This window comes from Astyanax mexicanus, chromosome 22, assembly GCF_023375975.1.
Source record: "Astyanax mexicanus isolate ESR-SI-001 chromosome 22, AstMex3_surface, whole genome shotgun sequence".
NCBI classification, from domain to species: Eukaryota; Metazoa; Chordata; class Actinopteri; order Characiformes; family Acestrorhamphidae; genus Astyanax; species Astyanax mexicanus.
In genome coordinates this window covers 25,518,520-25,533,782 of record NC_064429.1, presented here as the reverse complement: position 1 = coordinate 25,533,782, position 15,263 = coordinate 25,518,520, and the positions used below count along the sequence as shown (strand labels likewise).

The 15,263-nt window shown below is 37.9% G+C and overlaps 2 protein-coding genes across 6 annotated transcripts in view; one reads left to right on the top strand and one right to left on the bottom strand.

Moving 5' to 3' along the window:
- The window catches only part of mctp1a (multiple C2 domains, transmembrane 1a), a 254,147-nt gene extending 245,132 nt beyond the window's left edge, over positions 1-9,015 (bottom strand). For 2 of the 5 annotated variants that reach the window (XM_007243904.4, XM_022667577.2), the window contains exon 1: positions 7,844-9,012. In XM_007243904.4, the coding sequence (XP_007243966.3) occupies positions 7,844-8,401 (558 nt within the window). In that variant the 5' untranslated portion in view covers positions 8,402-9,012. Of the gene's footprint in view, positions 1-7,843 lie in introns of all 5 variants that reach the window. The other 3 variants (XM_007243906.4, XM_049470827.1, XM_049470826.1) reach the window with 2 other exon arrangements.
- Positions 9,016-10,998: 1,983 nt separating this feature from the next.
- fam81b (family with sequence similarity 81 member B) overlaps positions 10,999-15,263 on the top strand; it is a 33,137-nt gene continuing 28,872 nt past the window's right edge. Inside the window, exons 1-2 of the mRNA XM_007243908.4 lie at positions 10,999-11,045; positions 13,222-13,427. Of these exons, the coding sequence (XP_007243970.3) occupies positions 13,242-13,427 (186 nt within the window). The 5' untranslated portion in view covers positions 10,999-11,045; positions 13,222-13,241. The remainder of the gene's footprint in view (positions 11,046-13,221; positions 13,428-15,263) is intronic.

Here is a 15,263-nt window from a genome sequence, read left to right as displayed (position 1 = left end):
TTATTTTCCACACACACACACACACACACACACACACACACACACACATAGACACAAGCACAAGGTCAAGCACTGCACTGTTAAATTAACAATCCGACAAAATCAGAACGCACCTGGCTTTTAAAGAAAATGGCCAGTTTATTGGTTTATTTCATGTTAAACCTCAAGCACACTCATGCTAATAATAAGTACTAGGCTTTTGTGCATTATCAAGCTGCGCAAGGTGTACTTTTCCCGTTGTTACGATAGCAAAGACACACTGACACGCCCTAAATCAAGCTGTGCGGTGCTCAATTGATATATAGGTTGGCCTATAGCTCGTCAAATAGGACCCCATGTGTGCTTCAGACCAAAAACAAAAAAGCACTGTCATCAGCAACATGTCTAAAAGCCAGAATATGTCATAGTATGGTATGGGGTTGGGCTGGCACACTTTGTGTGATTGCAGCATTTATACAAAAAAAGTGATGTACAGAGCATTTGTGTTTTTATTGCTTTTATTATTTTAAAGAAGCTACACCAGGGCTCCATGGAGCTCTATGGAGGATAAGTAAAAGTGAAAATTGAGTGTTTTGTAGTCTAAACAAAGGCCTAAGTTCCATTTATCTCCTTCGATGCTTTAGCAGCCTCGTCTGGGGAAACAGATGGTGGCACAGGCCACTCAGAACATATTTGATTTCTGGGACAGGAAAACTCAGCAAGCCAAAGCAAGAATCAGACTACTCCAGTGAATGGAAGTCCGATCCAGCTTCGAGTCAGTGATCTGTGTTTCTATCAATAGATCAGCAAGTGTGTCAGAACACCAGAGAAGTGGAGAACTTGAAGGAGTCCCGGAAGGTGGGACAAAATCAGGCCACATGATGGCCAGATAAAGACATTAAGAGCTCAAGAATTCTCTAATTTTTAGATTTACTACAATATACTTTGTAGTAAATTCTTTCTGTGGTCGAACATCAAGCTGACTTGTCAAATTCAATGTCTCTATTAATATGTCTTCTAAACATGTCTTCTCAAATGCCTCTCGTTGTCTGCGTTTTGTGTGCTTTGCAGTTTGGTTTTAATACCTCATGTGAGAGTGGGAGAGAAACACACACACAGCAGCCATTAGTGCTCATTAAACATAAAATATAAGACATCCCAAACTACACTATAGTCTATCCCAGCTGGATAGTGGAGAAATAATTACAGTATTACTTGCTGCAACAGTGACTTCTATATAACCCGCAGTGTGTTAAAATTACTCCAGAAAGCATGCTGACATGAGTTACGGCAAAAAAAAAGGGTTGTCAGGCTTGACTATATATGTATATTCTCTGGGTTTTGATCGTAGAGAAAAGAAAAGGAAAAGATTGAGGGTCGAGGTGTTAATGCTGGCTTCCTGAAATTAGTGCTTGCAGGGTAAGATGTCTGCAATCAGAGTTTAGAGTATTTCAATAAATACTTAATCTTTAGACAAATTGAGCAACCTTTTTGGCAAAATTATTGTTTTAGTATCGAGAATTGTGATACTACACTTGGTATTGGTATTGAAGTAAATATTGTCGTATTGTGCCAACCCTAAAGTGGAGTCAGATTCTGTTGGCAGATCAGAATTTAGCACAACATTGATGCTGGCTGATGATGACAGCATTAAGCACATGTGTACACGTAATAAGGAGCATGAATCTAGATCTCACATTGTTGTCACATGTTGCTTTCAAAATATTTTATCTGAACAAATGTGATCTGTATCATATTAAGTAAAAATCAGATTTGAGCATCACCACAAACTATCTATAAGTCAGAATTTGTTCAGGACCCGATTGCGACCATCTCCTCTCAAAACAAATGTGGTTGTTTTGGTCCACATCCAAATGCAGTTCCTGTATTCACACCTGCCCAAACCAGAATGTAAAACACCAGTGGTTTCTTTATATCAACACAAAATTGACTATAGCATCAATTAATTTCTTCTAGGAATAGATTTAGTTTAGATATGGTAAGCTTGCATCACTTGCCCATTTGAAAAGGAACACAAAAATAGGCAGTCTTAACTTATGCAAGTGAAAGTAAATAACATGTTGATATTATAGAGCTGTTACTAATACTGAGTAATAATGATACAGCTGATGATGTGGCACTAATGCTGAAAGCTGACTTCTGCTTTCTGCGTAATCTTATTAGCTGAACTGACACACATGATGCGGACACTGCAACACAGACAGTAACAGGCAGATAGGTGACAGCCACTTGACAAATTGCTTGTCGTATAAAAGCAATCAGCAAAAAAAAAAACAAAGGATGCCAGGAATGCCAGTACAGATATAGCTTAGTCAGCCACAACCGGCTACCATAACGTACTGATGGACACCTCCGTGCTTTAGATATAATAAAAATGTGATGACAGCAAAACTGCAGGCCTGTATCGAGCGGCACATTTCACCTCTTGTAGTCAACACTGCTGTGAGGATGTAAGAGCTGAATCTCTTCCTGGCAGCAATCAGAGAACCGCCCTCACTGCACGAGACGCTGCAACTGAAACCAGCCCTCCTTCTGTCTTCAATGGTGAATTTTTAAAACAGGCCAACGCAGATGAAGAAGCGGAATCTGTTATAGCTATTATATAAGTGCAGAGAGAGAGAAAGAGAGAGAGAGATGGAGATCTTAATTATGGATTGAGCTAAAGAGCTGACTAGACCACTCGCGTCATGTGATGTTCATGCTATGCCATACATGCTGTATATGGGACACATATATAATAAAATAGTCCCGGCAATAAAATGCTCTCAGCTTATTATTAATGTAAAAGTTACTCACTAGTGGTTTCATGCGGTGCTGTTTGCTTGATCTTCTCACGCAGGCCAGAGCAGGAACAGACACTCGCAGATTAAAATGAAAATTTATTTCAAAAGCGACAAGGCTTACAAGGATTTTGAGGGACAGGCAAGGTCAATAAGAGGAAGGCAGCAAATGTAAACAAACAGCATACCAAATAGTAGTCAGGAAAAGCAGGGTCATACACGGTAAATTCAACAAAACAAAGAAGGTCCAAAAATACATGAACAACAGGTAATCAACAGAAGAAGAAGAACAAGGCTAAAGATGATAAATGGTTATACAAAAAAGGATAGGCAAAAGTAAAAAATGTTTCGTAGAAGATCTAGGAAAACTAGATGTAATACTTAGCAAAGAACTAAGCAAACTGAGGGGTGTATATACTAGGGAGGGCAGGTGAAGCCATTTAGCAACTTGGAGAGTGGGAACGCCATAGTTCAGAGTCTTGAGCAGGCAGACTGTCTAAATATTTATGTAAATTTTCTGTTTGCGTGTTTCTGTTTTATGCACCTGTCTAATTTCGTAAAGAATTTCAATTAAAAATTATTGCACACGTCCTGTAAATCTTAGAAACTTAATTTCACATCTCAAATATCACTGATCATCTGCTATATGATATATTTAACTGATATTGCAGACCCTAACCCTCTAAGATTTATAAAGGAAATAAATGCAAATATCAGGGATGCCCAAACTTTTTAATTCCACTGTAAAGTAAGGCAACTTATTTTTGGCCGCAAGTTGCTTTTCTGATAAAGCTCCATGTTCAGCAGTATCGGAACATTTTTACATTTTTCATTTCCTTTGTTTATCATCCCATTTAAGCAAATGTGCTTTAGTCGGTTGGTCAAATATGTACATAATAACCTGCACTGCAGCTTTTATGGAGCATTCAGTTCATTTTGAAGAAGTCAGAGCACCAGTTAAACAGTCATACTCTGTCTTCTATAGTGGAAATCCATGTTGGAGGAGGGGGTCACTAAGGTTTTAAACTAATTTATAATGGATTATAAAGAATGTATGCATTTCAGGATTACATTTATTCGCTCATTTGACCTGTGTGCAACCCTTATTACCGAGGGTGCATCTTTATGTTCTTTTTAATGGTCCTCCAATGCTTTTGAATTCTTTATTATAGGCTCTTGCATAGCTGCTGAGCTCTTGACTCCTCTAGAGTGCATTAAGGAGCTATGCATGCTTTGTACAGGAACAGCGCTCTGCCGTTTCACAAAGACAAAAGCGTAGAGTTAGCACCTTCGTGGGTGATAACCACCAAGTCTAGGGGTGCTAAGCGGCTGACAGAAATAGAAAAGTGAATCCACAGACATTTCTCTTACTGGGTGGTTTAGTTCTTTCAAAAGCATTAGTATTAAAAAAGGTCATTCATAAGATGTTAGGATAAGTATCAGTTTAGAATAGCACACTGTTGTTAGCCCTTATTAGCCTAGCATTAGCCTTCTACTAAAGCTCTGGCATACGTACACAATTAAATAACTTATAACTTAATAATATTTTTGTTTTATGCCTTACATAACTGTAATCTAACATTGCACAGTTTCCCATAACAAGTGGGAGTAAGTTGAGCTGGATACAAGTCATTTGGACTTCTGCCAGTCGTGTTTTTCCACTCAGTTCTGTCAGTAACCACATCAGTGTAGCATTAGCATCACGCATACACACAACACAAATTCCAGGCTTTATACAATCATCTCAAATCCTCAGTAAAATGCTTCAAAATACTGATCTGAACTGAACAATCTAAATTTAAAAGCTTTTTCACACTTTTCACACTTGTCACCTGTCACAATAAGGACTGATTTATTGTTCAATATATGGACATGACTTCAATTATTTTCACTGGCCTTAATATAGCGGATTTGTTTTTGTTAGCAAGGAGAGATCATATTGTCATTGTTGTTTTAAAAATTGTTTTTATTTTTTATGTTTAGGACATTTTAAAAAAATGTATATTCCAATTCCAATGTCTAAAGAACTTGATAATAAGAAAACCAAAAATACTTTTGTCAACCTCTGTCTATTTCGCAACTTAACACAACTGATTTTGTATAAAACATTAAAATCTACCACAAGTGTAAACTGCAAATATACAATTAAAAGTAAACAGCAAAATAAAAACAAAATTCACTGCTTTCAATAATATCTCAAAATATTTTTATAGGATCAGAATTTTAGGCTATATTAGTGCATACAATGCAATACAGCACACCCCTAACCCAAAGATTATATGTTTTTTTTAAGGGTGTAATTGCATTATTAAGCTGTTTTATTATCATTATATCAGTGGCATTAAATTGTCTTGAAATAAAAATAACGCTGATTATTACATTAATTGCTAGGAAAATATACAGAAAAACTAAAATATTAAACATGACAGGCCTAAGCACCATGTTATTACACTAGTATTGTGAAAACAAAGTTCTAAAAGTTGCTTATCTATGTCAGTGCTCATCTCCAGATCCAAATGTAACCGATTTAAACTTTTTGAACTGTAATTATGAGAAATAATACATAAGGGTCACTTTTCTGGGCTAAATTTCTCAAAAAAAAAAACAAGCTGAACATACAGTATATTGCAAATGCATGTTACAGCAATGAACAGCAAATTCACTTTTTGACATAAGATTAATCTCCCAGTTGCTCTTTACATTTTTCTACATTTTTATAGTTAATGGACCACAAAATGCTCCAAAATGACAAACTCTGCATTCCTACACTATCGAGATAGATCAACATGTGCTGCAGATGATTTTGTTCAGGAATTAACATTTGGGGCACTTTTTTTAAACTAACTTTCACCAAAACGTTTACCATCTGCACAAACAAGGTTCATACATGTGTTGCATGTGACATGTTATGGCAATGACCAATATGCATCCCTTCTTAAAAGTACGACTTCCACTGAACTTATAAAAGACAACACAAATTTTAAAACAGAATCAAATTCAAACTTCTATATGCTACTGTTATGCTGCTATACAGGTTCTACGTCTGTAATACCTCTGTAGCAAATGATATAATGATTCACTCTTCTGAAACCCCAAAAATTGATCACAGTAAATTAGTACTTATAAAATTATCTGTAATTTGTTGTACTGCATATTTAACAATCATCATTAATCACCTGTGCTATTACTTAACTATTAATTACTTGACAGGAATTACCATATGGGAAAGTTTTCTGAAGTAACTTTCTAAAAAAGAACTTTTTTCAGTCTGTAATTTGATTTTAACATGAATGGCACCTGGGTATGAAATATGCTATGCAAATAAACCTTCCTTCGTACTGAATCTCATGATAAGGTAAAGACTCAAAACATTTGCTATTTAAATTAAACAGTCCCAGTGTTGATTTAACACTCGCAAATGTGCTGTGTGCAAACTTTGCAGACTGTTTAACATACAAGTTTAATATCAAAACCACTGTGCTGGAGATGACATGTTAGCAAAAGAATGACCATTAGCAAATTTCAGAAGAACATCCAAAAACATTCTACAGAAATTAGGCTTGACATGATAAGGCTCATTTAAATCACTCTATTTGCATATCAGTGAGCTTTTAAAGAATGCAAGGCACTTTTCCCAAAACACAGGCAGCAACAATTACTTTTCTTGGTTAACTTTCTCTAAAATCAGAAACCAGGTTTTTACATGTGCGACAAGTGATGTCTTACATAAAGGACCAGTGTGTGGAACTTTTTCTAAAGAAACTTTCCAAAACCAGACACTATAGAATCCGGGATTTAAGTTTGCCATAGTCGGCATGTTACAAGAATGACCAACATGGAGTACTTTCTCCAAAACCAGACATTATAAAAAAACAGGGGTGGCATTTGTCACAGGTGGAATGTTACACTAATGACCAACCTGGAGAGGTTTCTAGAAAAACAAACAACAAAAAACATGTTTTTCACAGGTGACATGTTACAGGAATGACAAACATGGAGCACCTTCTAAAAAAAAAAAAAAAACAAGCAACAGAAACCGGGTTTGAAATTTGTCACAGGTGACATGTTACAGGAATGACCAACATGCAGCACTTTCTATAAAAAAAAAACAAGAACAAGGTCTAAAGAAAACAAAGGTTTAAAGTTTCTAGAAAAAACTAGAAGGAATGACCAACATGGAGCACTTTCTTTAAAACCACACACTATATAATCCAGGTTTGATGTCTGTTACAGGTTACAGGAATGACCAGCATGGAGCACTTTATAGAAAAACAAGCAACAGAAACCATGTTTGAAGTTTGTCACAGGTGACAGGTTACAAGAATGACCAACATGGGGCACTTTCTTCAAAACCAGACACTATAGAAACAATGGATGAAGTTTTTTTTACAGGTGACATGTTACAGGAATGACCAACACAGAGCACTTTCTAGAAAAACAAGCACAGAAACCAGGTTTAAAAATTTTAGAACAAAAATCTAGAAGCTTGGAGCACTTTCTTTAAAACCCAACACTAGAAACCAGGTTTGAAGTTTGTCACAGGTGACAGATTACAAGAATGACCTACATGGGGCACTTTCTTCAAAACCAGACACTATAGAAACAGTGCGTGAAGTTTGTCACAGGTGACATGTTACAGGAATGACCAACATGGAGCACCTTCTAGAAAAACAAGCAACAGAAACCAAATTTGAAATTTCTAGAAAAACAAATCTAGAAGCTCGGAGCACTTTTTTTAAAACCCAACACTAGAAACCAGGTTTGAAGTTTGTCACAAGTGACATGTTACAGTAATGACCAGCATTAAGTACTTTCTTTAAAAAAACAGGCAACATAAACCAGGTAGGTTATACTTTACAGGAATTATCGATATGTGCAATTGTAGAAATATAACTGAAGTGTGTGCTAAAGTGTTTAAAACTGTAAAAATGGGTAGTTAACTTTCTCGAAACCAGCCTAAAATCCAACAGGAACAAGACAACCTTCAACTAAAGTCATAGTGGGACCCCTTCACCCCACACACACGCTCTCTCACAAACACACACACACTCTCTCTCTCTTACCGAGTCACTGGCGTTCTTGGCCAGCTCATCCTCACTGGAGGCTGCGGACTCCACCACCAGCTTCTCGAAGCACGCCGAGCCCAGGGACGAGCTCTTCTGCTGCTGGGACAGAGCGAGGTGGGCTACGGTGAGCTGCGGACTGCCGTGAGCCGAGACGGGCAGCTGGGGCTTGGTAACCGCGGCTCTTCCTGCTCCTCCTCCGGCGGCTCCGGGCGTTCCGGACGCGGCGGGGCTGAGCTCGGCTTTAGCGGTCAGAGACGGCGAGGGAGAGGCGCTGAGGTTGGGCTGGGAGGACGAGAAGACCCGGTCCAGCGCCTGTTTCTTTTTCCGCTTGAACATCCACAGACCTGTCTCCTTCTTACTGCCTCCTCCACCACCACCTCCTCCTCCTCCAGCCCCTCCACCGTCCACCCCGCGCCTCTCCGAGCCCAGCTTGGGGCTCAAAAACGGCTTAGTTTTCTCCTGGAAATTCCTCCACATCCTCCGCTGGTAGGACGGCGTGTCGTGTCCTTTAGCGCTGCCGCTGCTGCTGCTCTCATCCCGGGGTTTCTCATCCATCCTGCCCGAGCAGCAACCCGCCAGTCTGCTGCGGCTGAGGAGAGTGACACACACACACTCACACACTGCCACACACACACACTCACTCACAGTGTGTGTAAGAGAGTGAGAGAGAGTGAGAAAGGATGGAGTCTATATCCCAGTCCTAAAAAAATAATAAAAAACTCACTAATAATAAACCAACCAAGGTCCTACAAGGTCTTTCAGCTTCTATTAACTACCACACCCCCCTAATATCCTCCTCCCACTGACAGATAGATAGAGATAGACAGACAGGCAGGACTCTCCAGATTCTCTCTCTCTCACACACACACACACACACACACAATCACACTGTGGACCAGAGCTAAACACGCCTGCAGCAGCCTCCAGCACTAACTCCAGCACACACACACACACACATTCACTCACACACTCCCCCTCTTCATCCTTCTAGTCCTCCTCTTCTCCATCCTCCTCCCCATTATCATCACCCTGCTCATTCCAACCCCCGCTGGACCACCTCACACTTCTATTGACCACAAGACTTAAAGTTTAAGGGCACAATAAAAGCACAGTGAGGCTCCCTCTTCTGGACAGCCAATGCCATTCATGATTACAGGATGAAAATTCTTTCAAGGAATGTTGTTGATTATTGTTGTTAGTTATAAGAGAAGTGTGTTTGTGTGTGTATGTGTGTCAAACACACCAGATGTTGTTTATGTGTTTCTCAGAAACAGAGGATATATGAAATATCATGTGCATTTGATCTGTATTTAGAAGAGTCATATGCCAACTGACAGTCCTGGTGTTCGAGAGTCTTGGTCATGTGCATAGATTGGCAGTGTGTGGTCTTGGTCTCGGGGGATTAGGTAGGATAAAAGTTAAACAGCTAGTGAAGTTTTGCTCTATTTCAGCAATCACTAGGAGTATGCATATTTGGAAAAGGCCCTGTTTTCTTTATCCATAAATTGAGAAAACATGAAATGTTGTAACACCCTGTATGAACTGTATGTCACTATGTTTGGAAAATTTCCTGGAATATTTTGTTTCCTTATTGTTTCTTATATTGTTTATGGAAACAAAATATATAGTAACATGCACTTCACGTCCATTTCTTAAAGTAATCTATATTCAGATGAGAAGTTCTTGCCATAATCTGGATTAGAACATTACTCAAATAGGGCTATTCAATGTATACCAACTCTACCTCTACACAACTTTACAGCTGATGCACTCGCAAACACATTAAGAGGACAAGAAATTCAGCAGCTGTTAACTGAAAGCCAGTCCAGGTGACTCTATCCCTCATAATCCATTAAAGATGTGCAAAACAGAACATCGTTTTTGTTTACTAAATGATTTATGTTGTTTAAGGTGTGTCCAAACTTTTGACTGGTACTGTGCACATGTTTGTTTTTTTTTGTTTGTTTGTTTTTTACATATTATTATTACTACATACAGATACACACGATACACACATGCGGCTATAACTGATATGTTTACAAGTACTGTCAAGGCTTTAGACTGAATTGATTTCAAAGTTGTACCTCTTGGTGTGGGATTAACACTAAATGACCACTCAATTGATCCAACTGAAGAGTCAAATCCAGGGCAATCCACTCAAACGGTAAAACAAGTCTCTGAGAGACTTGCGTCAGTGATTATGATCAGACCAGAAATCCTGGGTCCAGTAAATTAAACAGAGAAAAATAAGTCCCTTTTGGGGTAAAGTGCTATAATGTTCGGAAATGATGACATTTGCACTTAGGACTAGAAAGCCTTTTGCCACTTATGGACAAAGCTGGTGTAGTTTAATAGGTAATGTGGTGACACACAATGTCTCTGTTGGGAGAAAAGTGCTGGTAAACAATAGGATTATTCATACTTAAGTTTATCAGGACACAAAGACATTGGTTTTACTTGATTTGTATGTGTATAAAAGACTGTATTTTACTTATGTGCAGGCTACATTTAATGTTTTGCTGTGTTAAATAGGCCCTTACAACAAATACCGTGTATATGGTATATCAACAATTTCTCCCCTTTTCCTTAACTATTGTAAGTTACATTATTTTGTTATTTTTCCATGAGTGTTTTCATAAATCTCTAAATTAAGCACATTTTATTTTGTAGTGTTAAGGGGAAAAGTTCAAGTTTAAAAAAAAAAGGATATCTGATTTCTCCCAATAGACAAGCTTAAACATCTACTTTAGCATTAAGACATTCTCACATTCTAATATTTATCAGAAATGCTTTTTATTCTGTGTTAGAATCCACTAGTACCAACTAGCCTAATCTAATAAACTCTTTCCCTCTCACACTTTAAGGTCTACTTTCCCCAAACACAAATTAGGCCTAGTTTTACACTAAGCTGCAGTGACAAAAGAGAATTATTACTGGGCATCCTCTCTAGTCTAGACTAGAATCTTCATCTGGGTCTGGGAATCCGGCCCTCAGGCTGATTGGAAGGTGATTTACTGTAAGTGTACGAAGCAGTAAGCTCAAATTAAATTCCACGGTTCAGATGGAAATGTGTAAAACATTGTCCAGTTGTCAAGCCCACAGACACGCCCCTCCAGAGCACTTAGTGCTGTATCTAAGAGATCGATCCAAACAACAGACTTACAATTCAGCCAGCAGATGACAGGAGGCTGATCTTGAAGTGAGTACTGGATCAGAATCTAAAACATTTTAGGCATTTAAATGAGCTTCTGTTTATTGGCTGACAATGAAAAATCTTGTTTTCACCTAAAGCCTGTTGCTTTTATTGGCCTTCTTCTCATCAGACCAGCATTTCGCTCAAGATACAAAATTTTCTTTCCAGGAAAGGCTGTTTGATTAATATGCAACATTAAGGTAATTAAGCTGTATTAAGTTTTCTATACCTATATGAACCCTTTATAAAACTTATATTTACATACATAAAGCGCCGAAACAAATAGTGGACCATTTCAAAGTTTTTCTGATTTTGCTATTTATAGATATATGTTTGAGTAAAATGAATATTGTTGCTTTATTCTATAAACTACTAAAGTTTCTACCTAAATCCAAATAAAAAGTCTTATACAGGATTTATTTGCAGAAAATGATAAACGAAGAAAATTACAATAAAGATGCAGAGCTATCAAAAGTCAAATAATGCAAAGAAAACAAGTTTATATTCATTTTAAAACAACAACAATATCAATGTTTTGATTCAGGAAGACTTCAGAAATATTTGTTGGAATAATCTGATTTAATAACGAATTTCATGCTTTTCGTTGATCTTATGCCAGACACAAAAATTTAAGCAGTTCAGCTTTGTTTAATTGGCTTGTAACCATTCATCATCAGTGGGGTTCAGGTCTGGAGATTGGGCTGAGCATGACAGGGTCTTCTTTTCGCACGATATAGCTTTAACTTACAGATTTGTGTCTTGCACGGTGATCTGTGTTCACATTCAGTGATTTCTGGAAGTATTCCTGAGCCCCTGCAGTGATTTCCAGAATCATGCCTGTTTTTAATGCAGTACCACCTGAGGGCCCGAAGATCACCAGCATCCAATATTGACAGTCTGTTTTTTTCCTTTGCACACAGGGTTTCTCCAGATACTCTGAAGCTTTTAATGATATAATGTACTGTAGATGGTGGCATAATGAATGTCCACAAGATCTGTTGCTCTTTTTATTTCGAGTCATGAGTTATTTGCAGATTGCTCCTACTGCAGCTGTTTTTTTTTTATTAATACCACTTTTTTGCCCTGTACCAACATTTTTTTTTCATTATTTTTTTTGCAATGAAATAAATGTCAAAGTAAAAAATTTAAGCACTGAATATTTATTTTATTTGCATTTTACATACCATCCCAAATAATTTAAGGTTGTTAAAAACATGCATTACAAGGTCATCAGTGTGATCACTCCATATAACCCTTGTTGGCACCTTTATTTTTAAAACCGAGAATCGCACCTCCAATACCAGCATGTAGGGAAAGACCCTGCTGATGTTGTCTGCTGTTAATTAAACTTCCCAATCAAGGTGTTTAGCTCTAAATGTTATGACACTGACCCCTGCATAAGCACTGACCTTTCCTTTATTTGATTCTGACATTCTGACACTTGAACTAACCCCTTTACCTGAAGCGCTCGTTTGTGTGACACAGCACACAGGGGCAGCTAATCAATGGCCGATGTGGTTTGAGGAGGTCCTCAGGCTTTAGCCACAAAATTGAGCAGTTTTTTTTTTTTTTTAACAGAAGCACTGCTCATGTTCGGTGCCTCTTCAGCTTTGAACATGTTGCTCATTTTGGGTGATTTCCAAGACTCACGAACGTGGCCTACGACTATTACAAGAGCAGCTCAATGTTCTGCATTGTAGAAAAGTACAGTACCTCTCCCACAACTAATCTCCAGCCTAATGTTACTAACATTACATAAGCTATAGATAGGTAAAACACACTATAGTCATAGATCTTAATAAAGTCTCAAATTTATTTGTTTGGAGACAATAATTTCAAAGAACAAAAAAGACTCTTTTTATCTGACTTGCGAGCATCAGGGAGCCGTTATTGATATGCGGTAGATTCCCGCAACTTTCGGTAGACTTGGTACATCTGCAAAATGCTGTGTTTAAGAAGATATTTAATTCGAATTAACAGTATACTGTAAATAAATTATCCATTGTTGAATCAACTCTTTTAGTGTTAAATTAACCCAGTGGGTGTCAAAATCTAACACTGTTAGTGTTGGTTTAAAACTGGTAAATGTACTGTGTTCTTTCAGGTTCTTACAATGTAACCAACATTCTAACCCGTAGGTTATAAGTAAGGATAATAAAAGATATTTTATCCTTTTATAAAGGTCAGTAAACTTACTCAGAGATGACCACACAAGAGCGAACCTTGACCTCCTTGATGCAGCAGGCCTTCCAGATCAAAGAGGAAATGGTCAGCAGCCTCCATGCCACCCAAGGATCTGTGCTGATGGAGGCGTCTGCAAGGAAACTTCTAGAGAATCACATTCAGACCATCACACACATTGTCAAACAGCTCAGCAAGGACATTCAGGTCAGTGGAACTTGAGTTAAATGGTGAAAAATAGTTTCTGATCTCTTACCACCTTGTTAACTTGCATCATACAGTGCCTGGCCAAAAAAAATGTAAAAGTAAATGATCTGGGGTTGTTGCTGCAGTTGGTCTGCAGGTCTAGGTTCAGCAACAGTATGTGCTGAAAGAATGAAGTCAGCTGACTGAATACCTGAATATACTGAATATAGATCATGCTATTCTATCAATGGATTAACAAGCATATTCCAAGATAACAATGCCAGGATTCATGGGGCTGGAATTGTGAAAGAGTGGTTCATCAAGGAGCATGAGATCATTATTTTCACACATGGATGGACAGAACTTAACCTCATTGAGAATCTTTGGGATGTGCTGGAGAAGACTTTGTGCAGTGGTCAGACTCTACCACCATTAATGCTGCAAGATCTTGGTTAAAAAATAATGCACCACTGGATTAAAATAAATTTTGCGGCACTGCAGAAGCTTATTGAAACAGTGAATGCATGCTGCAATAATCAAAGCTAAAGGTTTTTTCTGGTAACCACAATTTTTTTTGGTTACCAGATAAAAAGGACTCTACCTTTCTCTTCTACAGAGGCCTAAATTGGCTGTAGTATCCAAACGACACCAAACTCAATTAAACTCGACAGTCGTTTGTTTTTCACAGCTTAGCGCCATCTCAAATTTAAGATGTCCTACTCTAGGACTGAAAATTGATCCAGTAACAGTTTAAAGTGTTTCTCTCCATCTCTCCTCATATCACTTTAATTACACTGCCAAAATGCATTCACAGTTAACAGCGCCAGGCCCACTCGCCTTCACTCATTCCTCACGTGTAAGCAAAAATTTTAATGATGTGCAATAAATGGCGAGAGCTTTTCAGAGCAGAAGCCAATAACACCATTTAACTAAAGGAATACATTAAGCAGAAATGGCTTATTGAAAGTGGATTAATTAAGTAAATCAATATCCGTGGGTCATCTCTGGCAGAAAGAGCTTTTATCTCCTCTGTATGATGGGGTAGAAATATAGATATATAATAATACAGCAAACAAAAACAAGGCCTTCCATCACAGCAGCTGAGATTAAAACAATAGCTCATTTCAGGCTGGCATTCTGGTGTCTTATCACACCCCAGATCTATTAAAGCAGACACACTCAAAGCAGTCAAATCTGTTGGCAGACAGACCAATACAATGGTTTTGATTACGAAACTTCTGTGTGTCTGAAGTGTGTCTTTCACACTTCAAGATTAATTATACTTCCAGAGTTTTTATTCGAGTCTGAGTTTAGTATAATTAGCCTTGCTCTCTCTCTCTCTCCCACCATTAATCCTACAGTAAACGTCCACTAGCAATTTCGTTCGACGCGTTTTAAATAACTTTGTGATGCAAACCATTATTATGTCACACGTTCTCAAAACGTTCCGGGAAAATTATTTGTGTAATATCACAGTCTAACATTCCTGGAACATTTAAAAAACATTACTAAACATTCTTCATAATGTTCTTTGTTAGCTGGGATGTCAAAAGAGCTGTCTTGTTTTTTTTTTCTTGTTTAACACAGACTGAAGAACACTTCTTCTTTTGAGAGCCCTTAAATCAGCAGTAATCTTTCACTTACAAAACGATCGTGATTGTACATGTCCTACCTTGATTTCTTTGACATTCAGGCACACACTGTGTATTGTGTACTGTGTTCGTACCAAGCTATGTTAGTGAATTTTGTATCTGCTGCACAGTATCAATAGTTTGTTGCATTATGGGTCACAGAGAGTAGTAAAAGGTACTAAAAATGACCCATTCCCAGGTACCAGATACCAGGCATCAAATCTGC